Consider the following 27,880-nt stretch of genomic DNA (forward strand, 5'->3'; position numbering starts at 1 on the left):
CGGGAACAGCTAAGAGTTCCATACTGTGCCTCACATTGGTGAATACAGGGGCGGCTCAGACAGCAGTGGCCATAATTTTCAAACTCCCCTAGGCTAGTGTCTCTGGGTGGCAAGTCACTGTGTCTCTTTCTTATGAGTAAAAGTCATGAGAGCTTCTCTAAGCATTGACTTCTAGGCTTCTTTTAGAATGCTTGGCTATTTTGTGTGTGCACACTTGTGGGCAATTGAATATGTGGGTGACTGCATACAGCATGTGTGGCAGTCAGAGGACAACCTTTGGTGGCATTCCTGGGGCACCCCTTCCTGTATTTATTTATTTATTTATTTATTTATTTATTTATTTATTTGCCTGGAAGCTCACCACATTGTCCAGGATCGTTGGCCAGGGAGCTCCCAGAGCTCTGTCTGTTTTTATTTACCACCCCCTCTCCCACACTACCACCACTATGTCAGCACTGTGGGATTCCAAGTTGTGAACCACTGTGCTTGGCTTTTAAAATTGGTTTTGGGGGGAACTCATGATGTAGATCAGACTGGCCTTGATTGAACTCACAGATATCCTCCTGTCTCAACTTCTCCTGTTCTAGGACTGAAGGCGTATGCCACCATGTCCTGCCTAGCGGGAAGTTTCTTAACCAGTCCAAGGATTCTTTAAAATTTATTTATTTATTTCATGTATATGATTACACTGTACTCAGACACACCAGAAGAGGGCATCAGATCCCATTACAGACGGTTGTGAGCCACTATGTGGTTGCTGGGAATTGAACTCAGGACCTCTGGAAGAGCAGTCAGTGCTCTTAACCACTGAACCACCTCTCCAGCCCCAGTCCAAGGATTCTTAAAAGGGTTTGTATGTACCCACTTCCCACCACAGCGTGCTCAAGAGCTCAGGTTCCCCACAGTATAGGGACAGACTGAACCCTGCCCTGTTTTGGGACCTGCCCAGTTCCCTCCTCCCCCTCACTCCCCCTCTCCCAACCCAGCTTTCTGGGAGCTGGCGGTACAGCACAGCAGGAACAATATCCTTTCTATTTCAGATCTGACCCTGCTGCCCTTAGGCGATCCATAACTTGAGCTCTGGCTGGGGAGGAGGCTCCCATTGTTATGCCCTACTGGGGTGCGGGGTAGGGGGTGGGGGGTTGGGGGGGTGGCTGACAGCACCTCCTGGGCTATTGGCCAGGTGGGCTCTCGGGTGGGGGCTGTACCTGCAGAGCCCTGCTCTGACCAAGCCGGGCCTTGGGTTTACAATGAGTTCAGGTAAATGGGGAGAGGCTGGGTGGGGTTGCACACAACAAAGGCCGGAAGAACTTGCACTTGCCCGCTGTACTTGCTGAGGAAACCCCTCCTCGTCCTTTGTCCTTCGTCCTGTCTGTCCTTCGGAGAGGCTGGCCACCCAAGGCACAGGAACTGGGCTGGGTTGGAGGCAGGGTGAAGGCAGCACTTGATGGGAGTTGGGATTGATGTAGTCTATAGCTTGGACAGGTTAAGGCCATCCCATTTGGTGACTTTTGGAATGAGATGACTTTATTTTTATGAGACAGTCTCATGTGTCCCAGGCTAACCTTGGCTCACAGTGTGGTCAAGTATGATTTGAGGCTGTTGATCCAGCCTCCGCCTCCCAAGTAGTGGGATTACAGGCTTGGTTTTATGCTATGCTGAGGACTGAATCTAGGGCCTGGAGTATGTTAAGGTAAGCGCTCTACCCACTGAACCACATCCTCAGTTACAGAATGGGCGATTTTATTGCCACTTTAGGGAGGCTCAAACCTGGGTTCCATTGATCAAAGACATCACTAACCAAAATATGGCGGTGGTTTCAGCACAGCTTAGACAGACTCGAAAGCTGTAACTGCTTGACTCCCCAGGAATTGTCATAGTAGAGAAGAAAGAGGGCAACAGCAGGGTTTGGGATGGTCCCCGAAGTATGAGCTACTAGTATGGGTTAACCTGGGTGAGGAGGATTCTGGGAGTATCTCCTGAGAGAGAACAGAGGGCATGGCTCCTAGGCACGTGCCCCAGGGCCATCAGGCTGGAAGAGACTTGTAAAAAGCTAGGGTGAGAGATCCATGGGGCTGTGGGTCTAGGGTCACTGGCATTAAGGAACAAGTGGTTCCAGAGCAGGAGACGGAGGAAGTGTGGAGGGAGAGGACCAGGGAGCCACGGTCATAGGTGGGCAGGCTAAGGACGCAATAACAGGAGAGGCAAAGACAGTTGACATCACTCGGGTTCCTCTGAACTTCCTTTCAATGACAGGGAAGTTGGACAGGGGATCTAGAGGACTGAACCCTGAAAAAGGTCAGAGCAGGAACGGCAGGGCTGCCTCTATGTAAACGCTGGGGGCTGTGCAGCTGCAGAAACATCTCCTGCTGGAGGACCTAATTGAGGACTACCCAAGGGACCAAGGATTGCTGACACATTAGCCAATTGGGAGCTGCTGTTTAGAAGAGATACGTTCTTGGGACCAATGTGGGCATGGGCGGAGGGTATTAAAGGAGCTTGCAGCAGTGCTCAGAGGAGCTCGCTGCAGAATTTCTCACCGGCTCTGTGTTGTTGACTCTGTGACAACTCACCCCCAAACCTCCAAGAGCTGGTAGGGTGGGGCTGAGAGCTGTCCAGGGCACGGTCAACAACTCAGCTGGTAGAGCATTTGTGTAGATGCAAGAAAGCCATGAACTGGAGCCTTAGGCTGCAAAATACTGTGTATGGCGGTGTGCTCCTATAATCCCAGCACTCGGGCAGCGGAGGCCGGGGAATGAGGGCCCTCATCAGCTACCTGGACTACAGGAGACCCTGCCCAAGGGAAAGAGAAGAAAGAAAAGGAAAACAGAGAGGAGAGGCAGGAAAGAGAAAGGGAACATATTCTTCCCTAAATCTCCAAATCCATCCAAAACCTGTCAGGGATAACAGCTTCTTTTTTTTTTTTTTTTTTTGGTTCTTTTTTTCGGAGCTGGGGACCGAACCCAGGGCCTTGCGCTTCCTAGGTAAGCGCTCTACCACTGAGCTAAATCCCCAGCCCCGGGATAACAGCTTCTTGAGAAGCCTGTATACCCTTTTGGTCCAGCACCTTGGTTTCTTTCTTTCTTTTTTTCAAATCAAGAATACCTCAAATACGTCACACCCATCGCAACAGAGAACTGGCCTGAGGTATCATGAAGTTCAAAGAAATCCAACATCGGGCACTGTGTAACATGTGCATGCACGTGCGTGCTCCTGGGATCTGGCTGGGGCCCAGGTTTCTTTACAGGGCCCACAGCCCCCCTAGTGCCGTTGTCAAGGTGTTCGTTATATCCATCCTGGTATCCTGACACCATAGTTCATACCATACACAACCAGGGTTGACGAGGGAGGGCTCCATTGCAGCAGGTGAACCACACGAGGTGAACCGCAGGTCCCTGCCTGAGCAGCGGGATTGCCTAGGCCTGCGCTGGGCCCTCGAGGATGACCCAGCATCCGGCAGGCATTTTGCAGATAACCACTGATGCAGATAGCAGCCTGTGAAATACCTTCCCTCTGTCCCAGTTTTCAGCCAGAGATGATGTGTGTGGACACAGGCATGCACGTTTGAGTTCTTGTGGCTGTGGAGGTCAGAGGCTGAGCTGAGATGTTTTCCTCACCTTCTTTTCCACATTGTTTTTTAGACAGAATCTCTTACTGAACCTGGAGCTCACTGGCTCCGCTAGTCTGGCCAATGCACTCCATAGATCTGCTTGTTTCTGCCTGCCTGGTGCTGGGATCACAGATAAGAGGGCAGCCTTTTTTTTTTTTTTTAAAGATGGGTGATGGCGGTCTGAACTCTGTTCCTCCTGCTTGCACACTAAGCATTTTATCAACTGAGTCACCTTCCCAGTCCCACAAAGACCTTTCATTGTCCGTGCTCTGGACAGCTCTGAGCCCGACTCTGTCTTGGGGTTTGGAACGACACAGACCCCGGGAGCAGATGAGAAAATCTGCCCCCCCCCCCCCCCCCCCCCCCGGAGCTGAGGGCCGAACCCAGGGCCTTGTGCTTGCTAGGCAAGCACTCTACCACTGAGCTAAATCCCCAACCCCGCAAGCTCCTTTTGTACCCTCCCCACGCCCCATTGGTTCCGAGAAAGTATCTCTTCTAAACAGCAGCTTCTGATTGGCTGGCATTATTTGCACCGCAATCCTTACTCTCTCAGGCAGTCCTCAGTTAGGTCCTCCTGCTGGAGAGGTTTCTGTGGCTGCACAGCGCTTAGCGTTTGCATAGAGGCAGCCCTGCCGTTCCTGTTACACTGAGCCACATCCTCAGCTCCTTGTCCAAGGAGGAGTGATAATTTCCTGGCATTTACAGTGTGAGGAATAGGGCTGTCTTTGTGTCAAACCCTGTTTATTAATGTGCAGCCTGGTGACCTCTGAGCCCGATGTGACCAGGGAGACGGGCCAAATCATCCCAGGGGTGGAAACTCCCTGCTGAGGAAGCCTCTACTGGAAACTTAGAGGCTGTGCTTGCTTCGTGGGGCGGGCGGGGCTGGGGTGGGGGGAGGGGAGGCTCTCTTTACGACCAAACCTGACTCGTGTTTGAAATAGCGCAGACACACGCAAACACCCAAGTGGGGCAGCTCGGGTGTAAAGTAGATTCTTCTGCTCAAATTGTCTTTTGGAGACAGCTGATGTTGGGCCCGTTTTACAGATGAGGGAACAGAAGTTCACATGACTTTGATGCATGGGCTAGGCATGGTCACTAGGACAGAAATACTGCTTAAGAGGGGGGTTGCTTTGCTCACAGTCGTAGTTTGCTTTCCGTTGCTGTGATAGAACAAAAGCAACTTGAGGAAGAAAGGGTTTCTTTGGCTCACACAGGATGACAGTCTATCACTGAGGGAAGGAACTGGAACTCAAGCAGGAACCACCCAGGAAAGCCGCTCACTTGTTCCCCCAAAGGCTGGCTCCACTGCTCTCTTAAAAACCCAGGACCTCACACATGAACCACAGATTAAGAAAAGGTCCCTTACACATGCCCACAGGCCGATTTGATGGCGGCAACGCCTCAGCTGAGAGTCCCGCCTCCCAGGTGTTTCCAGTTTGTGTAAAATTGACAAAAACTAACCCAGTACATGCCTTTAGACTTGTCGTCTCGGCAGGGAGGTGTGGTGGAGCAGCCAGGTGTGAAGACCAGTGCTTATCCCCCCTCCCCCCCCCCCCCGCACTGTGGGGAGGGGCACACAGGCTGGTCGTCAGCCAGCTTAGCCAGCTTGGTGAATTCCAGGTCAGTGAGAGATGCTGCCAAAAAAAACTGTGGATGGTCCAGGTTAGTTGACTCTGTTGGTCTTCCCGTGGAGTTCCTATCCCCTTCAGAACCCAAAATCCTTCCTCCTACTCTTCCATAAGAGTCCCCAAGCTCCAGCCACTGTTTGTCTGTGGGTGTCTATATCTCCCCAAATCTCTCAGAGGCCAACATTGTCCTGTCTGCAAGCATAACAGAGTATCATTAATAGTGTCAGGGATTCGTGCTTGCTTGGGGCTCTCACCAACTAAAGAACATACATGGGCCTAGGCCTCCCTTCACAGAAGCAGCAGATGTGCAGCTTGGTCTTCACGTGGGTCCCGAACAATCAGAGCGTGCACTTTCTCCAAACCCATTGCCTGAACGTGGGGTGTGTTCTTCTAGCTGGGCTGCCTTGTCTGGCCTCAGCAGGAGAGGAAGTGCTTAGCATCACAGAGTCCGAGGTGCTGGGGTGGGAGGATACCCAGGGGAGCCCCCACCTGCTCAGAGAAGACATCGAAGGGGTTGGGGGAAGGATTGTGGGAGGGAGTGATTGGGAAGGGGGAAGCAAGTGAGATGTAAAGTGAATAAGTAAAAAGTAAAATAAAAAAATGTTAAAAAGTGGGTGGTGCCCGGGGAACAAGAACTAAGATGATTGTCGACTGTGGGCGTACATACATGTGTGCCACCCCCATACACTGTACGTACACATACACCATTTCATGTTTTAAGTAGGTGCCCTGTTTGTCACCCTTAAAGGTTGGATTCCCCTGAGCCTTTCAACCAGGGCCGTGTCCCTAGGCCTGCTCTGCCAGCCTGCTGCCCGGTGCTGACCGTCTCCTTCTGTCCCCTCTAGCAACATGTCAGAATGTCTGGCGGATGCCATGTGCCAGCGGTGCCAAGCCCGGTTTGCCCCCACAGAGCGCATCGTCAACAGTAATGGGGAGCTCTACCATGAGCACTGCTTTGTGTGTGCACAGTGCTTCCGGCCGTTTCCCGAGGGGCTCTTCTATGAGGTGAGGAGGGTCTGGGTGGTAGGTAGGCTGTCCTTGGAGAGCCTGTGGCTGTTCTGTGACCTGGCCAGGCTCTGACACCGCAAAGCTGAGTTTCCCACACCGTGTTGGTCCATCTCTCACCTGGCAACGTCTCCAATCAGTCAGTCTCCCCTGGACGGTACTGGGCAGGCCCTGGGGTAGAACAAACCTACGTCATGATGTTTGTCCTTCGCTGGGTCAGAGAGCAAATGCAATGGCTGAGTGCTTCTATTGTCTAGTGAGGATGCTTCAGAAATAAGCATTCTCGTGGTTAGAGTTGGGTAACCAGGTGGTGTTTGATGAGACACACACAGATAAACACACACACATATGCACACATGCATGCACACAGATAATTCCACAGAGACACACACATACACACATACACATGCATGCATATACATCCACAGATACATACAGACACACAAACTCAGACACACACAGACACAGAGAGAGAGAGAGAGAGAGAGACAGAGAGAGAGAGAGAGACAGAGAGAGAGAGACAGAGAAGGCAGAGACAGACAGAGAGAGACAGAGACAGAGACATGCATGCACACACACACTCTTCTGCAGGAAACGATCTTGGCAGAGGGCACAACATACGTAAAGATGTTGAAGCAGGAGCATGTGGGGTATCTGGGAAGAGGCTGGAGTGGTAGAAGTCGAAGCAGAGGAATGAGTGGGAGAGTGGTGGGAAATAGAGACTCCATCTTTCTACCTTATTGACTCACCTCTGGGGCCTTGATCTTCTTTTCTATAAAAGATTGGGACAGCCAGGATTGGGCTGGAGGGGTCACAGCCTTGTCCAACAAGTGAAAAGGACCCCTGTGACTCAAGGCATGCAACATATGTCTGTAACACTAGATCATAGGAGGCTACATAGTAAGACTTTCTCAGAAAACAAACAAAATGGAAGGGGAGGGGGGCTCTGGTCATTGTGCCATACAGAGGCTTAGAGCCAGTTGGGATAGAAGCTGGGATAGCAGGTGGGACCAGGAGTGGGGTTATTAATACTGCCATAAGTAAAGGGCCTGTATTTCCCACACCGGCTCACAAGAGCAAGCTGTCAAATCCATCCTTAAACACAGCTGTTGTTAAGAAGTCACTCATGCAAAGGCTGAGGAAACAGCTCAGACATCAGGGTGCTTGTCTTGCAACCGTGAGCTCTTGAGTTTCATCCCCAGAACTAAAGTCAAAAAGCTGGGCGTGGTGGCTTGTGCCATAGCCCAGCACTGGGAAAGCAGTGGCAGCTGGATCCCCGAGGCTCGAACACTAGGCAGCTAGCCTATTCAGTGAGCCACAGGTTGGTGAGAGACCCTGTCTCAAAAAGGGGGATACACACATACACATAAACACAGACATATAAAACCATGTCAACAGACATAGATATAGTACTTTATTAAAAATGATGATAACAAGTACATAAGACACCGACTTCCCGTTATTTGTTAGACTTTCCCGTTTATGCATCTGAGATTATTTTCATCTGTGTGGTGACATCAGTTTGGAAGAAAGATTTACACCACAGCGTCTGGCAAGGCCTCTGTTGCCTCCCCCAGAGCTGGTTAAGCACTGGCTGTCACTCCTCTGGGCTGCAGTGGAGAGGGGACCAAAGCTTGAGGGGGCTGGACTCTCCGAGAGTTGTCAGCAGTCGGCATCGTTGACTGACTGATGTGGATATGTGGTCAGGTGAGGATCTCCAGTCACTTTCCAGGCTCCCAAGAGTTGCTGGCTGGAGAGGCATCAGAGGGTTGAGCAGAGTTCTGCTAGGAGATTTAGACCACAGCCAAGCCCAGCCCAGTAGGTGTCTGGGAGATATTGCTGCTGAAGGAATTCAAGCCCCTGCCTCCCTCACAGTGGAGAGCTGCATGTGACTTTAGGGGAAGGAAGTTGTCAAAGATGACTTTGAACGTCTGGTGCATCCTGTCTCCATCTGCCCAGTGCTGAGATTACAGATATGCACTACCATTCCCACAATTCTGTGAACCAAACCAAGACCTTTATGCATGTCAGGTACTCTATGAACCGATCTACATCCCCAGCCCCAGATTTTTCTTAAGAAAGCAAATTGTTAAGGGAGAGAAAGGCAAGGCAAGCTTTGGTCATTCTTGGGGACGGTACAGGACAGTGGCTGACTGAAGCACGGCTGTGCTTTTTCTTTGTCACCCCAATTCCCCAGGGCCTCCCTGAGAATCCTTTCCTCCGTCTTCCCTCTGTGGGTCTTTTGTAGTCTTTGGGGGAACTGAGCTGGTCAGATGTGAAGAATGGAGTAGCACATAGAACGCAAGATTTGACCCTTCCTTCCCCAGCACCGCTCCCACCTCAGCTCGGCCTGTGGTCAGGACCCACAGGTCCCCTCTCCCTCAGCAGACAGCAGAATCCCCAAGAGCTGGCCTCGGACCCTCAGTATCTCTGTGAAACCCGCCCCACCCTCCACGACTTTGCACTCTGCTAAGTGGCATGGGCTAGACCCCTGCTCCAGCTAGCTTTAGAAGCCTCCCTTCTCAGGACCCCAGACCCCTGCTATTTACTAGGGTGTAAAAGCTTGTGAGGTGCTGAATGACTTGCGTGCCTTTTTTCTGTGGCCCCCGTTTGCAGTTTGAGGGCCGGAAGTACTGTGAACACGACTTCCAAATGCTGTTCGCTCCATGCTGCGGATTCTGTGGTAAGAGCTGGTGACTGACTGTACTTAGCAAGTGGGGAGGGGACAAGTGGGGTAACAGGTGGTACTGGCATTCCTTTGCCTGGGGACTTCTCCTGATGCCCTCAGTCTGTCTTCCTGAGCATTGCTCTTCTGACCCCTAAAAGAGGGGTGCTTAGACAGGCTACACGGGAGGAGCACTGGGTACATAGGGCTTGGGGGATACCCACGGCTGGGGAGTGTGCCCTGGTAGCTGAGGTCTCTCCTCTCCCAGGTGAGTTTGTCATCGGCCGCGTGATCAAGGCCATGAACGCCAACTGGCATCCGGGCTGCTTCCGCTGTGAGCTGTGCGACGTGGAGCTGGCTGACCTGGGCTTTGTGAAGAACGCAGGCAGGTGAGCCAGCGGCAGCCGTGGGCAGAGAGGAGGATCTCCTGCCACCACTCTAAGTGCCTTCGTCCTGCCTAGTAGGCTCTGCAGCGTCCTCTACTGATCCGGCTGTGGGCCTTGTCCTGCCCCTGCTAGAGGGAGAACACAGCCCGCAGGATAAGGATGGAGGCAGGAGCGTAAGGACAGACAGAGCTCCCTCTGGACAAGGGGTGGTCCTTAGGGGGCAGCAGGCCTGAAGGGCCTTGAGTGGCTACGGATGGATGAGGAGTTTTAAGTTGATAAATCCCAATTACCCCTGACATCCCATCCGCTACCGCACCATGCCGACCCCATCTGTCTGCCTTCCTCCCTACATTCACACGGCTGGAGGATATTGGAGGGACACCCCTTAACCAGGTTGCCCAATTGACTCCAAATTCAGGACTGTATACCTCCCTGGTACTCTGGCAGTCCCCCTTCCAGGAGGCCTTACCTTTTCTTCTCACCCCTGCCTCTCTCCCTGTGGGTTATACACCTTCCCGGCAGCAATGAGCCAGTCTCTCACCTGCTTGGGAAAGCTATGGGGGAGCATCCAGTACCACCTTTGACCTTCTCTGTGACTGAAGCCGAACCTGGGTATCACCAGGCTCCCCCTTGACCTCTCTGAGTGCTCTCACAGCAGGACCCTCCCTGGGGTGAAACACATCCTCTCCCAGTAAGATTTCTCTGTTGTGTTAGTTTCCCTCAGCCTCTCCCTCTGCACGGGGATGTTCTTTAGGCCCGAGTCCATGCCTGCCTTTGAAGATAAAGTCCTGGGCCTCTTAGTGGTACATCTGGACAATCCAGGGATCTCCTCCGGATCTCTCCTTTGCTCAGTTCTCCCACCGGTGTGGCATCTCCATTTGAGATTCTAACACAACAGGTCCCAAATTGAGCTGCAAATTTTTCCTCCTCTGACCCAAGTCTACTTCTGCATCCCCTGTGCCAGGAAAGGCAGTGCTGACTTTCAGAGACCCTCCAGCTTGTCATGAGACTGTCTGGGTCTTTGTCCCCTCTGTCCCTCCTGTCACAGCCTGCAGTGATCTTGTCCCTTTGCTATTTCATCCAAGAGGCGCATGGCCTCGTGTTGGTCCTGGCTGGCACGGCCTTGTATTCAGCAGGTTGTCTTGGTGAGGGGCTGTGGGGGTGGCCAGACCGGCACTGGATAAAAGCAGTTCTGAGCATCAGGGTCATCTTGGGGTTCCTCTAGTGATAGGCAGGGTGCAGCTGGAGGGACAAGTTCGAGAGCCCCCTTAACCTAGAATGGCAATCAACTCCATGATGCACAGCTCCAGGTCTGCCTGGGCAGACCTGCCACAAGGCCACAGAACCACAACAAGGGGGTGTTGTCCTACTCAGTCATTCATGGGTGGAAGAGACAAGACTTTCAGGGGGAGGACATCATGTGTCATGTTGAACCAGCACGATTATTTCCTTCATCTTAAGACTCAATTATGTTTAAGAGTATTACAAACAAGTACGAAAGGGGACGCATTAGAGCAGTCATCACACACTAACAAGTTCAACAGCTCAGACCCAGGCAGCCAGGGCTGCAGAAGCCTCTTGGGAGGGAGCGGGGCTCAGGATGTCCCTTCTGGGTGTAGCTGGAGACAAGTTCACACATTAGGCTCCCTGCCTGCAGTGGGCTCTAATGGTGTCCATATGTCTGACAAGACCACATTGTGTTGAGAAGCTCGGGACAGCGCTTGAGGCAGGTGTGGGGACACGGTTGCAAGAGGGGCGGAGTCCAGAACTCTATTTGCTGGGCTTACAAGCAGCCAGTCTGAAATATACTCACATGTGGCTGTCATTAGAGTCTGTGTCCCCTAAACTCAGACAGAGATCATGGGGGCAAAGCACCTTAAACAATATTCGATATACCATACACTTCAAAGGAAATATTAAACGTCCATCCAGTTCCATTGGCATTTGTGCTGCCTCTTCTCCTGGACCTTGGGCAGCTTGTCTCTGGGTTATTCTGTAGGGCTTTGTGTCTGTGGGCATCTGTAGTATCAAAGAAGCTAGAAGTTTAGTAGAGAAGAAAGATTCCCATTGTTCCAGAAATGTCCCTGTGGTTCCCTTCCCTATTTAGCACCAGTGAAGTCACTGAGTGTCTGAGAGCTGTGCAGAAGCCAGGCCAATCCAGTCCTGTGGAGGGGTGGGCAGGCAGCCCCGTAGTTAGTCCTCCCTCTGGATAGATTTGCTCAGACTGGATGGCCTTGCAGTTGAGGCCTTGGAGCAGGGCGAGAACTCCTGGCGCTTCCGTTTGTTTGCTCAGGAAGTAGTGAGGGAAGATAGACTTCTTTAGCTGGCTCTGGTAGCGTGTACCCCAGTCAATAGCCAGTCTTCCTGCAACAGTGTACAGCTGGCCCGGTGACAGGACCTCCCCGAGGCTCGCCCAGCTCGGGCTCACAGCTCAGACCGAGCGCTCAGGGAGCTCTCGTTGGTTTTCCCTTCAAAGCTGGGAGGAGGACCTGTGAGTCGTTTGCTGCAGAGCAAGTTGCACAAGGCGTGGCGGAATTTCTCAGCCACAAAGAAGTACATGACTGGATCCAGGGCCCCGTTGAGGCTGGTGAGGCAGGAGGTGATCCGGTTCCCTAGGGCCAGGGCACGCTGAGCTGAGCACGAAGTCCCACCACCGCGGTAGTGAAGCACATAGACTGAACGGTGGATGTGGTAGGGCACAAAACAAATCAGGAAGATGGCCAGAACCATAGCAATCATGCGGACGGCTTTATTCTTGAGGTGCTTCTCTATACGGGGACCCTGGCGGAGGCTGCGAATGATCAGCAGGTAGCAGGTGACCGTGGTGATGAAGGGGAAGGTAAAAGCCACAGCCAGGGAAGCCAGGGCATGATGGGAGGCCTTCTCCCGGTACAGTTGCAGGCAGACAACCGTGTGGTTGGTCTGCACAGTCTGCGTACTCACTAGCAGTGGGGCCATAGCCACGGCCACCACGATCCACAGGAAGGCGCAGGCCAGGTGGGCATAGAGAGGTCTTCGAAGCTTGAGGGACTTGACTGGGTGCACAATGGCCAGGAACCGGTCAGCACTGATGCAGGTGAGGAAGTAGATGCTGGCGTACATATTCAGGTAGAAGAGGAAGCCAGTGAGTCGGCACGGGATTTCCCCAAAAGGCCAGTGATTGCCAGAGAAGTGATAAACCAACCGGGTAGGCAGGACCAGCACACAGGACAAGTCGGCCACAGCCAGGTGCATTAGGAACACGTTGGCCGGAGTGCCTGACTTGTGATCCCAGATGAAAAGCCAGAGGGCCAGAGCATTGCCCACAAAAGCTAGGATGAAGTCCAGGAGGTAGAAGCAGGCGAAGAGCATGTTCTCCAGGGGCGTCTCTTGGCCACATTGTTCAGAGTAAGCCAGGGAGGCATTGTCAGTCAGACTCGGTAGGGCTGTCTCGAGGCCATCCATCTTGTGGCTGAAGGCAGAAGTCTAGGGAATGTAGAAACAGTTTACAGGATCTCAGAATGCTCCCCCACAGTCAGAGGCAGGACCTCTGATGCCCTCAGAGTGTCCTGACACTAACTTGGGAGGAACGTAGCCATTCTAGGTCTGGCATAACTGATGAATACCAGGGGAGACTCCTGTGTCTGGTGGATTTCTGTGTCTATTAGCGTTGTCCCAGCCTCAGAAGCACTTTGAACTTCAGTCACAGGCCAAATCCAACTGAGGCTTGATTGTTTCCCCCTTGAATGAGGAGGGCCTGAGGTAATTGCTGTCAAACTCAGGACCTGGAAGTTACTTTTCTGCCTCTAGCCCTAGTTACTTACTCCCTCGGCCCTAGAAGGTGGAGTTAGCACTGGAGGGAAAGGGAAGAGAGTTTGATTGTCTGGGCTTGTGAGGGGCCTTATTTTTTTCCTAATCCCACCTCAAGGCAGAGGCAACACTGTGGGACTCCTTTAAACCCACGCCCCATAGGTGAGTTAAGTGGGAGCTGTTGCTAAGGGCCTCATGCTTGGCACCCACCAGTCCTTTAGTATCGGCTTGCTTGGTGAGCCTGCTCCCTCTGAGGCCCAGGACCTCCCCTACCTGCTAACCTGGTCTGCAATGAGCAGGGTATCGCTGAACCTGCCAGCAGGGCCAGCAGGTTCTATCACAGCTATACAGGGCATGCCTCCTGACACAGGACCTGAGAGCCCCGGGGTCTCTGGAGTTTTCCACACATAGCATTTTGATCAGCTTTTCTGAGTGAGAGCTGGGTTTAGGAAACCTTTGCCAGGGCCTCAGATCAGCAGGGAGTCTCTTCCCAGCCAAGGTGTTCCACAGCTCAAGATGGGGTGTGAGAGAGTCCCGCATCTTTCAGGACACAGTCTCAGCTCTGGGGACCAAGGGAGGCACTGTGGCCAGAGCTGGGAGTGTGGCTCACAGGACATGCACTGCAGTTGTCTGTTGTCCTTCGTGGGGCATCGATTTCCAGGACTGGCCGCCTTACTTCAGGGGCTCGGAGTAGTGAAAATACATAACCCCTTGCTCCAGAAGTAAGAACTGGGGTTGGGGGTGTATCCTAGGTGGTGGAGTGCTTGCCTGGTGTGCACGAGGCCCCAGGTTTGATTCCCAGCACATAGACTGGTTGGGATGGCAAGTGCCTATAATCCCAACACTCAAAAGCAGGAGGGTCAGGAGGTCAGCGTTATTCTCCATTCTGAAGAGAGTTCAAGACTTTAACCTAAGCTACATGAAGCCATGGCTCCAAAAATACAATAATTCTAAAACCCAAGAACCTCAGGATGGGGGGAATTGTTAAGCAGCGCAGCACCCTGTGTGGCTATACAGCGTCTCCACTCTGTCACCTCCACTCAGTCTCCTGAGGCTCTCTGCCCCTCGCTACCCTCCCCTGCCTGCCCCTTACCTCTTGCAGATGACCCAGGAAAGAAAGGAAAGGAGACCAGGGAAGCAGGTGAGCTGTGAGCAGCCGCGGGTGGGTCTCCAGGTGGGCTCCTTGTAGCTGTAGAAGGAAGGCTTGACTATTTAAGGCGAGCAGGAGAGTCCGACGCTCCCCTGAACCTGAAAAGCTACTTCATTCCTGAGGGGTCCTTTGTGGGGTAGGCTGCTCCTCCAGCTGGGGCTGCTTCCACGGAGCACATACTGAATATTCCAGTGTGTCCTCAGACCGTGCATGCCCCCACCCCCCAGCCAGGCCACTGAGCATCACAGAGGCCAAGTGTGTGACTGTCCTGGGAGCCTGGGAGTGGGCAAGGGCCGGGCCGGGTGGGGGTCTTTGGCGGGAGTTGACAGACACAACAGGACATTTCAGAAGGGGATGATTTTCTACTAGTTGGGGGGATAGGGAGGGGTCAGCTACCATGGCAACGGGCCAGGATCCCAAGCTCACTGGGCTGGTGGGGAGGGGGTTGTTATGCATGCCAGGGTCTGGGCTGAGGAATCTTGGGCTAGATGAGACGGGATTCTTTCAGACACTCTGGGTCCTTGTGTCCTGTCCTGTATAATTAGGCCCCGTTCGGGTGTATGGAATAAATCATGGCCTTTATGTAGAACCCTGCACAGCTGCAGGCGCCTTATAATGGGGGTGCTGTCTGTGCTGTGGGGATGTAGCTCGGCCCAGCAGGCCTGGCTCTTGCCTGGGAGGGCCTCTCAGCAGAGGATGGCCAGTAGGAAGGCCTCAGTGGCTCCCCAACCAAGGCTTGCTCCTGCTGGGGTGGCTGCAAGCTGGGTGTTGTCCGTGACTCATCGAAGCTCATCACGGCTGATATCACTAACAGAGCAGTTATACAATGCAGCCAAACCAGCATTATTCGTTTTCAGTTAGAGTTCAGTTAGAGTGTTCAAGATTATGGTTGGGGTTACAGCTCAGTTGTTTTAGTGCTTGTCTAGCAAGGCCCTGGGTTCCAACCTCTATGCTGCTCAAGTGTATATTCACTGCACTTGAGAAGCAGAGGGCGGAAGTTGAGAGGTTTGAGGTCACCTTTGGCTACATACTGAGTATGAAGAAGCCAGCTTGGGTTTCATGAGACCCTGTCCCAAAAACATAATACAAGACATTTATAATTATGTGTGGTTATCATCTAGAGAGGACGTACTGCCCAGTGGTATCGTCAGTTTGTCTTTTCACACAGCCCTGTGCAGCTGGGGATTTCACTGTATCGAACAGTTGAAGAAGCCAAAGATCAGAGAAGTGAAGTCATCCCCTCCGAGGCAAACTCTAGCAAGTGGCAAAGCCTGGCTCTAAACTCCACCACATGTCACCACAGACACAGGGCTATCTATGTGTATCTGTTCTGCTCTGTTTACCTGCTGCATTTTGACAGGAGAATTCTTACACTCAACTTTACCTTTAGCTTTGTGTATGTGTGTGCATGTGTGTGCATGTGTGGTGTGCGTGTGTGGTGTGTGTGTGTGTGTGTGTGTGGTATGTGTGTGTATGTGTGTGTGGGGTATAAAGCAGGAAACCCAAATGGGTTTCATAAATCATTTCATAAAGACATCTTAGAGAGAATTAGAGAGATATCTAAGTAGTTGGGGTATGATTGTGTGTTTAATTTGTGTGTAACTCAAGTGTTTTCCATGGAAGCAAGAAGGCTGGCGTTTGAACCCCAAAACTCATGTGCAAAAAACTTGGTGTGGTAGCATCTGCCCATGCTCTCAGCACGGGGGAGATAGACACAGGCAGGTCCTTAGGTCTCCCAGCCAGCTATCTTAGCCAAATCAGCAAGTTCCAGGCCCATGGGACACCCTGTTGCTAAAAACAAGGGGTGAGGCTGAACGATTGCTCCGGAGTTAAGAGCACTTGATGCTCTTCCAGAGGACCTGAGTTTTGTTTCTAGCATCATGTTTGGGTTTTCCAACTACTTATAGTCAGGTTCCAAGGGCTCTGACATCTTCTTCTGTCTTTCATGAGCATGCACACCCATGACATACACTCACGAACATACATGAGTTAAAATAAAAATAAACTTCAAACTAGTAAAAATATATAGGCTGGAAAGATGGTTCAGTGGTTAAGAGCTCTTGTGCTCTTGCAGTGGACTGGGTGCTGGCTCATGCTGCTGGACATGAGTTTGACTGCCCTGACCAGACCATTCTTGGGCTCACATACTCTTTTTTTTTTTTTTTTTTGGTGCTAAGAATTGAACTGAGGGCCTTGTGCATGCTGGGCCTTGAGTTAAATCGTCAGCTAACCATAGGCTTTCTGTTATCGTGATGGCTTCAAGGACATTGATAATTTCTCAGTTCTGTAGTAGAATTTTAGGGAGCTGAGCTGAGCATGTGTGTGTGTGTGTGTGTGTGTGTGTGTGTGTGTGTGTGTGTGTGTGTGTGAGAGAGAGAGAGAGAGAGAGAGAGAGAGAGAGAGAGAGAGAGAGAGAGAGAGAGAGAGAGAGAGCGCACATGTGTTTATGCAGTGTGGAGGCCAGAGGTCAGCCTTGGATGTCATTTATAAATACCATCCACCATCACCCCTTTTTTGTTGATATATTTTTGAGACAGGGTCTTTCACTGGCCTGTAGTGAACCCCAGGAATCCATATCTCCCCTTCTCCCAACATCAAGGTTATAAATGAGTATCACCTTGCCCAGCTTTTAAAAACAACTTATTATGATCTATGTGGGCATACGTGTGCCGTAGCATGTGATTGAACTCAGAGGACAGCTTATAAGAATTGGTTTTCTCCTTTCCCCAGTGGGTCCCAGGGATGGAACTCAGAGCGTTAGAGCCTGCGGCAAGCACCTTTACCTGCCGAGCCGCCTGAGTGGCCCATGTCCAATGTTTTTGAAGTTTGGATTCTGGAAATTGAACTCAGGACTTTTGTTTACAAAACCCAAGTCATTCATTAACTGAACTATCTGTCTAGCCCCTGGATTTTGACACAGGGTCTCCCTATTTAGATAAGGCTGGCTCAAACTCATGATCCTCCTGCCTTAGCGCCCTGCACTGTGGTGTGAGGGCCACCATCTCTTGTATGGCTTTGAAGCATAATTCTTTGGTATTGGTTGAATGCTTCTAAGGAGAAGATGCAAACTTTAGAATGGAGTCATGAGAAATAAGGCCATGACTGTGACAGAGACACAGAGAGAGCTGGCTACAGCAGGTGACTGGGCATGGCACCTGTGTCCTTGGTTGCTGTGTACAGGTCTTGGGTGAAGTCAGAGCACAGAGGCCTGGGCAAAGACAGGATCACAGAAATGAAGGTTGTAGCCACAGGCCACATATGCTTCCTATTGTAGGGTAGGAAGACTTGGGCTGAGTCACTGGTCCCAGTTTCTGCTTGGTCCTGTTGTCACAAAGAGATTATGTCTGCTGCCTCTCTCCTTCACTCACGTATTCAATATACTGACCCCGAGCTACTTCTCAGTGACAGGTATCCATGGTCCAGTGGAGGTAAGTCAGCAGGTTAGCAAGTAATGACAGAAAGCTTTCTTGGGCCTCAAGCACTGGGCTACACTAGGAAGATAAGACCCAAGGCAAGAAGAGAGTCATTTTCGGCAGCCAAATTACCAACAACACAGAGGTAGCAGGGGATCCACCAGGCTAGGAGGTTCTTGAGTGGCAGTCAATCTCTGTGACAAGCCTACGTAATGGGCTAATGGTGTGGGCTGGGGAGACGACCCAGTTATGCTCTGAAAGCATACAAACTCGCTCGCACCCATGTAAGGCCTAGCATGATGACATGTGTCTATAGCCTGAGACTGGGGAGATGGAGACAGGCAGGTCTCTTAGAGCTCATTGGCTAATTTAGCCAAGGTGGCAAGTTCCACGTTCAGGCAGAAGCCCTGAGTCAAAAAAGTAAGATGGAGAACAATGGAGAAGTTTGACCCAAGATTGACCTCTGGCCTTAGCACATGCACACATACCTGCACACACATCCGCATGCATGGGTGCACAATCCACACAAATATGTATACACAGCACACACGTACGCACACACTGAAAGGGCCCAGGGTCAGTTGGCTGTGAAGGCCAGTGACAGGTGGAGAGCTGCCCCAGTGGATTGTTGGAGCTTGGGAAGGAGAGCCAGGTCCAGTAGGACTACATTATTGGAGTGACAGGCGGGGCCTGGGGATCGAGGGACATTGGATGGGGTTTTGTGCATCTTCGCCTGAGGACTCTGAATCTAAATTCTTTGCACCCGCAATGACAGGAAACAGAACCTGTGTTGATTTCCTTCTCTGTTGAGACCACAGCTGTTGCTCAGGGCAAGGAGCAGAGTCAGAAATGACTGAAGTCTTCACAAAAAGGACTCTGTGGTGACAGTAGCTGGGCTCAGGAGCCTCCGTGCGACACAGCTTTACTTGTCTATAAAGACAGAAAGCACTTGTGAGCATTAGGGTCCCTCTTCATCCGGCAGACCCCTAAGGGAGGGGCGCGTGAGCCTGCGTGGATTCGGCCGCTCTGTCACGCACTGTGATGCTCTAAGGCTCGCATTCACTGTGGCTTGCGCTAAAAGACTAGTGAAAAGCAAGACCAGTCTTTCAGCAAATGGCGGCTAAAAATGTCCCTTCTGTGTCACACAACGTCCTAGGCTCAGGAAGCCTTGGAAAAGAGCATACTCCCCAAAGGCAGCGAGTACAGGCGTCCTAGTGGACATGTATGTTTTCCAGCACATGGGCGTTAGGGTTCAAACTCAGGTTATTAGGGTTGGTGGCAAGTGCCGTTATCTGTTGAGCCATCTTACCACAGGCTTTTGCTGAGAGTACAAGAAGAGCATCCCTTTCAGAATCCTCCCCTGCCTTCCCCTTGCTCACTTTGGGTTACCCAGATGCCACTGAGGGCACAACCGGGGTTCTAGTCTTGCTTTCCTAGGAGATGGCTGGGCTGTCCTGGGAAGAGTCAGAGGAAGATGGCTCTTCTAACATTTCTCTTACCTCCTACAGGCACCTCTGCCGGCCTTGCCACAACCGTGAGAAGGCCAAGGGCCTGGGCAAATTCATCTGCCAGAGGTGTCACCTCGCCATTGATGAGCAGCCCCTCATGTTCAAGAATGATCCCTACCACCCGGACCACTTCAGCTGCTCCCACTGTGGGTAGGTGCCCGGCTCTGGCCTTGTGCGTGGCAAAGCCAATGCTGGCTGTCACAGAACGGGGCTACTGGGGCTCTCACCCAGGACAGAGGCCAACAAGGTAGGCATAGAGGGTGCTGAGTGCATGAGGCAGAGAGCTTTGGTGTGATGGCGGGAGGAGGTGGCAGGCTCCTTTGTCCGGACTCTGTTCAGGGGAAACCTTTGGACTGCAGGAGTAGATGCGACAGAGAGGAAAGAGTAGAGACTGTAGGGTTGGTGGTGGTGTTGAAGAGGGGAGAGTAGAGAGAGGAGAAAGAGGGGAGAGAGAAGAGAAAGAGGAGAGAGAGGAGAGAGAAGCCGAGGATCTTCTGCAGTCCCTGGTCTCCTGTGCTTGCCCTGGACACACAGCCTGCTTTAGAGGGAATGAGGGGAAACAGAGCTTTATCTAGGGAAGCTAAATGGACAGAACACAGCACTTCCGGCAGGCCTGGGTGGGAGATTCTGTGCCCTGGGGCCTGTCTGGGGGGCACACAGGAAGTCTCCAGAGATTTTCGTGATCTGGTTGAGCCGGAGCAGGGGCCTCAGGCACACTACCCTGGACTAAGAGTTGTAGTGGCCCTACAGATAGGTGGGACCGGACCTGAGTGGGTTCTGTGCTGTCTTCCAGGAAGGAGCTGACCTCTGATGCCCGAGAGCTGAAGGGTGAGCTCTACTGCCTGCCTTGCCACGACAAGATGGGCATTCCCATCTGTGGGGCTTGCCGCCGGCCCATTGAGGGCCGTGTGGTCAATGCGCTGGGCAAACAGTGGCACGTGGAGGTGAGCATGGAGCGGGTCCAGATTTAAGCCTCATTCACATTTCCTCTGAACCCCATCCTGGGCCATGTGCTAACTGATTCCCACTGAAAACCTCTCTCTGGGAGCAACCTCTCCTTGTTCTAGCTAGGAAGTCCACGGGAGCCAAGAAGCCAGAGCCCACAGGCCATGCTCAGGCAGCCCCAGTCACCTTACCTCTTATCTCTGCATTCTGGAAGGTTCTAGAGTCAAGAGCAATCCTTAGACACAGTCCACCCAGAGCACCCTGTGGGACTGTGCACAATGGGAACCGTTAGGTGCATAGCCCCACATAGACAGGGAGCTAGTGGGCTCCTGGGTCAGCTCTCGCTCATGCCCTGAGTACCATTATACCCATAGGGATACATTGGGAAGAGTGCTTTCAGCTCCAGTGGCCTGGTCATCTCCGTGTCCATTAACAAAGGCTGTGGGATGTGCGGTCTTGACTCTTGGGAATTCCGTGTTCACACAAGCTCCAAAGGACAGGATATGTTTCTTAGACTATGTGGGCTTTGTGGTGGGGGAGCATAGAAACAGGTGGCGCCTACTAATATCAGGGCAGAGCTCACAAGCTGTTTGCCAAGCAGGATCCAGTGACAGAGGATATTATTGACACGTTCAAGGATGAGGAGGAGGACTGGCAATGCACTCCGTGGGTAGAGCGCTTGCCTTACATGCACAAGGACCTGAGTTCAGTTCCCTGTACTGTAATCCTGCATGTCTGTCATCCTGCCTCTTGAGAGGATCAAAAGGTCAATATTATCCTTGACTACATAGTGACTCTGAAAAATCCTGGACTACCTGAGACCCTGTCTCAAGAAAAGTTGAAATAAGGAAAGAAAGAAATAAGGAAGGAAGGAAGGAAGGAAGGAAGGAAAGAAAGAAAGAAAGAAAGAAAGGAAGAAAGGAAGAAAGAAGGAAAGAAAGGAAGAAAGAAAGAAAGGCCAGCACAGGTTTAGCTGGTTCTGACAACATCTATCTGGGCGTCAGTTCTGCCCACTGTGAGCCTCATCCCCCTTCCCTGTCTTCTGGGGTCCCTGGTGCAGCCCTAATATTGCAAGCCACACCCTCTTTCCTCCAGCACTTCGTCTGCGCCAAGTGTGAGAAGCCATTCTTGGGGCACCGGCACTATGAGAAGAAAGGCCTAGCATACTGTGAGACCCACTACAACCAGGTATGGCCTGGGACAGATCCTACAAAGACACAGGGCTAGAGCTGGTGGGGGTGGGGGTGGCTCAGGACCTTGAGAGAGCAGGGCTGGGGCTGTGTCTAGACCTCTCCATGTTCAGAAGTGGTACTTAGGTGGGCCGTTGGAGAAGGTCCTGGGGATAGCTATGGGTTCTGCTGCCCTGTCTCTGGGGGACAGACCTCACATTCTGAAAAGCACAGTGAGATGCTACCAAGGGTCTCTGGGCATTTGCAGTTTCCTCTCATGGGAGTGGGAGTCTGTTGTGCGTGCCAGAAGCCAGGCCTGTGTGGTCAGGCCTTGGCTTCCAGCTTGGAGTCTTGAAGCCTGTATGTAAGACATGAGCGGCTGTCCACACAGTGTCTTTATTTGATAGATATGCAATTGTGGCCTCAGAGGCTCACAGAGGAGAGGAGGTCCCACACTGTCCCTCACTCTTGCAGGACTTGGATAGGAGACATCAAAGGGAGCAATGGGAGCTTTGGGGAACAATGTCTCAACCTGTGGCACTCTCTGGGGAGTGCTTCCAGTGACCTGGGCATCCTCAGAAAGGGCTCAGGAGGAGGTTGTTATATCTGTGGGCAGTGCTGACGGCTTGCTCTTTGTCTACAGCTCTTTGGGGATGTCTGCTACAACTGCAGTCATGTGATTGAGGGTGACGGTGAGGCCTCTGTCCCCAAGCCCCTTCCTCCCTTGCTTTCTCCCAACCAGTCTGTTCTCCTGGTGGTGGGAGGGGCAGGTGGGGTGGGAGGGGGTTTGGGGGATGTGGGGGAGTGGAGGAATTGTGGTTGGTAGTGGGGGGTGGCTGTCCCACAGCTGCAGGCTCATCTGGCTCAGCTGGGCCTGCAGCTGGCTTGGATGGGAACTGCTAATTCTATGTCTGGCCTTGCAGTGGTGTCGGCCCTCAGCAAAGCCTGGTGTGTGAACTGCTTCTCCTGTTCCGCCTGCAACATGAAGCTCACTCTGAAGTGAGTAGTGGTGGGCACTTGGCAGCCTTGACTTTCTAGCTCGCTTTCCCTGAACTGCGGCCTCAGGCAAGCCCCGGGCATGTGTGAGGCAGAAGAATGCCAGGCAGATGAGGTGGACCAGGGATCTCAGAGAGCGATGAAGTTCTCTTGCAGTTACACCCAAGGAATCTGGGCTTTGGGGAAAAACATTCTGTGTCAGGGAACAGCATATGTGAAAGCAGTCTTCAGATGGCTGCCTCTCTCATGAAGCCTAGGTGGGTAAAGAGTGGCTGGAACTGTGAGGTAAGGTAGGGCTCACGCTTTCAAGAGCAATGGAGCGCCACAGAGGGCTATGAAGAGAAGCCCAGGGAGACCTAGGCTCATCGCTTCTTCCTCAGTGCCCTCTGGCTAACATCCTTCCCTGGAATCCAGCCTGCTGGCTGTGACAGGCGGGGCTGGGAGGGCAGAGGGCTGGCAGCTGCTGTCTGGGCTACTGTCTGGGGTCAGAGTGGGTAGGGCATAGACTGCTGGGGTTTTGTCTGCAGGAACAAGTTTGTGGAGTTCGATATGAAGCCTGTGTGTAAGAGGTGCTATGAAAGGTTCCCCCTGGAACTGAAGAAGAGGTTGAAGAAGCTGTCCGACCTGAGCTCCCGCAAGGCCCAGCCCAAGCCTGTGGGCGTCAACTCAGTCTGAAGGTCCTTGGCCTCCTTGCCTGCCTGCAGAACCTTAGCCCTCACCCTCTGCCCCAAGTCCTGCTAGCCACCTCCCACTTCTGCTCCAATGCAGCCCCTCCTCCGGGGGCATTCTGTTTCCAGTCCACTTCGGGCTATGTAGTCCTCTCTTCTGTGCTGAGGCCTGGCCCACGTCACAAGCATTTCCTTCCAGACCCACAACCTCCAGGGACTGGGACAAACTGGGGCAGGATGATTTGCCACTTGCTTGGCCCGCTGATCCCAGCCCGATACCTCTCCTCTCTACTCTCCCAGGAGACTCTCAGGCCCAGTGTGACCCTGGGGCTTGGCTGAGAAGCTGACCCAGCCCCAGGGCCAGCACCACGCAGACAGAGGCTTCAGGGGAGTACCCTTCAGTTATTCAACCACAGTAGGTAGCTTGTGCTTACACTGTGTCAGCAAACCCAGCTAGAGGGCTGGGACCCCCATTGCCTTTGCCACTCAGAAGACCTCATAGAAAGCTTCCCAGCTGCCCACCCAGCTTGGGTCCCATTTCCCAGGAGCACATTGCCCTGGCCGTCTCAGACCCAAAAGTGGTGACATACTTGCACAATGAAGGCTGATTCACATTCTCGGAGTGTGCGTGTGGTTTGTGGGAAGGATGGAGAATCGTGGTGCTATAAAGCTATTCCTGCTGGGATGATCAGTACTAAGAGACACACCAGAGAGGCAGACAGGAGGGGTTCAGGTTCTCCACATTGGCTACCACCAGGACTTATAGACAGAATCAGCCAGGACTCCTCGGGCCTAGATGGAGGTGACCACGTTGGCTAGTTTTGGTGAGCAGATGGTGATAGGGTGTTTCTCGGGGCCTGCCAACTGGACAGGTCTCCAAAGCCCTGTTCAGTTCCATTGGCACCCACTTTCCACCCGGCCCTCCTGAGAGCACAGCAGGCCTCCCAGTGACCCTCATGGATGGGAGAAGACCATCTGGAGGGCCCAGGAAGCGGGATCTCCAGGGATATGTTTGGCCTCTGGTTTAGGAAAAGTCACAGTGCCTTTTGCTTTTTCTGGATGAGACCTTCTGGTGGGTGGAGTGTCTCTCAGACCAGCTGCCTGCTTCGCATCCATCCCCCCTTCCCCTCAGAGACCCATACTCCCTCCTGCTCGGTGGATTTTTATTGCAGATTCAGGGAGCTGCCCACCACCTGCCAGGAGGCTTGAGACCTTGGTTGGCTTCTGCAGGGACTGCCCAGGAGGGGCAGTCAGGCATGCTGAGAAGTGGGTAGAAGGCCGGCATGGAAGATGGGTGCAGATGGGACCCCTTAGGGGTTGGCCCTGAAGCCCCGATGTTTGTTCACTGCACTCAGGATCTGCTGTACGTATGAAGTGAGCAGGTCGTCCATCTTGTATCCCTAGATAGGATGGGGGTGGGGTCAGAGGCTGTGGTACAGGAAGAGTCCTGGGGCACATGGTAGAAAGAAAGGAAGAAAGCAGGCTCCCCTGGCCGGACTTCACTTCTGTTTGCTCTAGTGGCCCCGAGTTCCACCCTTTCCTTAGAACGGCCTAGGATGGCCCAGAGTCAGGTTAGAGTCCTAGGACATGCTGGTTCTCAGTCTGCAGCGGGGGGTGCATCTAACCTCCCTGCAGACCCTGGCTGGTTTGCCCTGGTCATGGGCAAGGAATCTATCACAGTGAGGGTGCTGTGTAGTGGTAGGAGGCGAGGCCTGTGCTCACCAGAGAGGTCTCACACAGCAAACGACTGCCCTGGCCCAGGCTCCCCAAAGCCATATGGAAGTAGGTGTTGCCGCTACTCCAGCTGGAGATCTTGGTGAAAGGGAAGGTGTCCAGCAGTTCCTGGGAACAGAGAGGCAGTTGACAGGTGGCTGGGCTGGACAGGAGGGGCAGCCAGGAAGGCAGGCATCCCACCCTGAGTGTATGACTGCTGTGCTGCCGGCACAGCCCTGGCGCTCTACCTTGGTCTTGGGGTGGATGAGCAGTAACCCATGTCGGTTGATGGCAATGAGGAGGATGTCTGGGTAGGAAGGCTCAGAGGTTTGCTGCAGAGAGAGAGGCTCAGTTATCATAGAGGGATGTGGGGGTCAGTGACCACTTCCTATCCGTATGTGTGCCCAGGTGTGTACAGGGAAATGTGTGTGGGGGTAAGCATGCACACGCGTGTGGTATGTGCACTCATGTATGGAGGTCAGAGGTCAATCTTGGGTACCAACCACCTTTGTTTCTTAAACATGTTTTATTTGTCTGCGTGTGTGCATGTGGTGTGTGCTATGGTGTGTGAATGGAGGTCAGCAGACAATTGCAGGAGTCATTTCCCTCTTTCCACCACGCAGGCCCTAGAGATTGAACTCAGGTCATCAGGCTTGGGTGGCAAGGGCTGTAGCCTGCAGAGCCATGTCACTGGCCATGTGTATGTGTGTATGTGAGTATTTTTGACACAATGTCTCTCACTGGCCTGGCACTTACCAAATAGGCTAGGTCGGCTGGCCAGCAAAGCTTAGGGATCCCTTTCTCCATCCCCCCAGCACTGGGGTTACTAGCAGACGGCAGCATGTGCTGCCTTTTGTTACTCTGTGTTTCAGCATGAGTTCCGAGGATCAGACTCAGGTCCGCAGGTGCTTGGCCAACCGAGACATCTCCTCGCTGGCCCCCAAGTGGCCACTTTTTAGGTGCTCCACAGGGTTACATTTAGAGCACACACTCCTGTCTACCGATATGCATTGAGGACTCACCTAAACGGGGCCTGTGTTGGGGCAGAGGCTGGCATGGATTAAGGCCTACCTTCACCTCAAAGAAGGCAGATCCAAAGGTAGGCCATCGGTAGATCCGCTTCAGGAATTCCACCTTGGCCTCGGCCACTGACTTATTCTTGTGTTTGTCACATTCCAGAAGGAGGCTCTGATGGAAGAGAGGGACACTGTATAGGACATGGACACCCAGCGGCTCTGAGACTCGGGCCAGCGCTACACTCACTGGAAGTCAGTGTAGGGCAGGGCCTCAGAGGTAGTAAGGACAGGACAGGTGCAGGCAGCCCACATCCCAAGCCACCCAGCCCTGTTAAGGACCTTTTTCCATTCCTCTGAGGACATCAGGCATGTGAGGTTCTGAGGTACCAGCTCCTTCAGGATCTTCGAGACACTGGCCATTTGAGATCGATCGCTGCCAAACTGGATTTTATAGATGAGGCCTGCCAGGTAGATGGCGTCTTCCCGGGAGCACTTGTGAAACCCACGCATGTACTTGGGTAGCTCCTGAGTGGCAGACATGCTGGGCCTCAGGTGACAGAAGCCTGGAGTGGGGATTGTTATCTTCCCTGTTCACTAACTGAGCAGACCGAAGGCCTAAGTGAGGGCTGGCTAATCCCGTGCTGTGGTGGACATGGGTTCTGTCCCCATGATGCCATCCTTGGAAGCTGTAAGCCGGTTCACTGTGTTCGGCCTTCTGTGTGCTTTTCTCCCGTAGCCTCACACTGTAGACTGTTTCCCCAGAGCTGCTGCCTCTGTGGTCCCCGGAACCTTCCGGGGTCTGGCCTGCTCACCTCGTTCTACCCTGTTGTAAGAACCTGGGGCAAGGCAGTGCCTCGCTGGCCCTTCCTCCTCCTGTCTCAGGACCGGTTTGGGATAGGATGGCAATGGCTCGTGTGTCATCAAGAGGGCCACCTGATGGGTACCTGGTGGTAATGGAGTATGGTGTCTGCATTCACGTCCTTCCCAGGGGTCACATTGAGCCACAGTTTCCGCATGAAGAACACCTGGTAGGGGAGTGTCGTGGAGGCCCCTGGAAGAGGGCGGCAGTGGGTACCAAGGCTATCACAGCAGGCTGCAAAGCCTCACTCCTCACACCACTGCACTCCCACTGCTTTCTGACCTGAAAAGTCCCTGTCCTTCCCCTTCTGGGCCCCAACTCGTCTTCATCAAGCAGTGTAGGAGCTGCCCTATGCCCATCTCCCAGCTGTGAGGGCCACCCTGGGCTACCTCTCTCACCCTGCAGGAAGTTAGTCATTCACACGCGTAGGGGAACAAGGGGATGAGTGAGAATGAAGGGAGAGTCTGGGACTGCAGCAGGCAGCCGCCCCCTCCGGGGAGAAGCCCCTCACCTTCTTTCTGGGGCCTGTTCTTCTTCACCCAGTCAGATACCTGCCTCAAGCTGTCAAAAAAGAAGTCTCCTTCCTTCAGGCTGATGACCTTGGGGAGGAGGGAAAAGGCAGGTGAGGTAGTTTCCAGGATGGATCCTCCAAGGATCCAGAAACTGAGTCTTCGGGCCAGTGGGCTGGAGGCTCATGGAGATTAACAAGCAGGTTGTGGGACTCCAAAGCTCCGCCCTGCTCGTGCCTATAGCCCTGAGCACTGAGGGACCTGGCCAGCACAGTGTTCTGGGTAGGCTGAGGTCTGCTGGTCAGGGGAGGCCTCCTCAGCCCAAAGCATCTTGCTCAGTCCACTCCTCGGCCTACCAAGTTGCTCACCTTGTCTGTGATCTTGATGAAGAGGCTGCAGCCATCCCAGGAGGCCAGCTGGAGCCTAGTGGCGATGCCCTCACATAGGTCTCGCACCCGGCTACTGCTGCTCACCTCCAAGGTCTGTGCAGAGAGGTAGCACATGAGGCCCAGGACCCAGCTTGGGTGAGAGGGTTTCCCAAGCCACTATTCTGAGGTATATCCAAAGGGTGCACATGCTATATTCGTGTTCATGTGAAGTTTTGCACATGTGGGTGCATGCGTATTTGTGTTCACATGCGTATGAAGGCCAGGGGTGAACCTCAAGTGTCTGTCTGTCTGTCTGTCTGTCTGTCTGTCTGTCTGTCTGTCTCTCTCTCTCTCTCTCTCTCTCTCCCCCTCCTTCCCTCCATCCCTCCCTCTCTCTCTACCTTCCTCCCTCCCTCTTTCTTCCTTCCTTCCTTCCTTCCTTCCTTCCTCCCTCCCTCCCTCCCTCCCACTCTCTCTCTCTCT

The 27,880-nt window shown here is 53.0% G+C and overlaps 3 protein-coding genes across 5 annotated transcripts in view; 1 reads left to right on the forward strand and 2 right to left on the reverse strand.

Moving 5' to 3' along the window:
- Lims2 (LIM zinc finger domain containing 2) overlaps positions 1-23,549 on the forward strand; it is a 38,146-nt gene extending 14,597 nt beyond the window's left edge. For all 3 annotated transcript variants that reach the window (NM_001012163.2, NM_001415698.1, NM_001415697.1), the window contains 9 exons: positions 6,084-6,243; positions 8,860-8,926; positions 9,177-9,297; positions 19,155-19,304; positions 19,948-20,098; positions 21,195-21,287; positions 21,912-21,960; positions 22,192-22,267; positions 22,792-23,549. In NM_001012163.2, the coding sequence (NP_001012163.2) occupies positions 6,088-6,243; positions 8,860-8,926; positions 9,177-9,297; positions 19,155-19,304; positions 19,948-20,098; positions 21,195-21,287; positions 21,912-21,960; positions 22,192-22,267; positions 22,792-22,939 (1,011 nt within the window). In that variant the 5' untranslated portion in view covers positions 6,084-6,087 and the 3' untranslated portion in view covers positions 22,940-23,549. The remainder of the gene's footprint in view (positions 1-6,083; positions 6,244-8,859; positions 8,927-9,176; positions 9,298-19,154; positions 19,305-19,947; positions 20,099-21,194; positions 21,288-21,911; positions 21,961-22,191; positions 22,268-22,791) is intronic.
- Positions 7,645-14,566, reverse strand: Gpr17 (G protein-coupled receptor 17). The gene is given in 2 exon segments (NM_001071777.2): positions 7,645-12,759; positions 14,177-14,566. A coding segment is annotated over 1 exon segment (1,020 nt). The 5' UTR covers positions 12,739-12,759; positions 14,177-14,566; the 3' UTR covers positions 7,645-11,718.
- A 529-nt stretch (positions 23,550-24,078) lies between the features above and the next one.
- Positions 24,079-27,880, reverse strand: part of Myo7b (myosin VIIb) — a 77,483-nt gene continuing 73,681 nt past the window's right edge. Inside the window, 8 exon segments of the mRNA NM_001437304.1 lie at positions 24,079-24,332; positions 24,655-24,774; positions 24,894-24,977; positions 25,717-25,833; positions 26,001-26,186; positions 26,606-26,712; positions 27,032-27,119; positions 27,398-27,511. Of these exon segments, the coding sequence (NP_001424233.1) occupies positions 24,243-24,332; positions 24,655-24,774; positions 24,894-24,977; positions 25,717-25,833; positions 26,001-26,186; positions 26,606-26,712; positions 27,032-27,119; positions 27,398-27,511 (906 nt within the window). The 3' untranslated portion in view covers positions 24,079-24,242.

This window comes from Rattus norvegicus, chromosome 18, assembly GCF_021556685.1.
Source record: "Rattus norvegicus strain SHRSP/BbbUtx chromosome 18, alternate assembly SHRSP_T2T, whole genome shotgun sequence".
In the NCBI taxonomy this organism is placed as follows: Eukaryota; Metazoa; Chordata; class Mammalia; order Rodentia; family Muridae; genus Rattus; species Rattus norvegicus.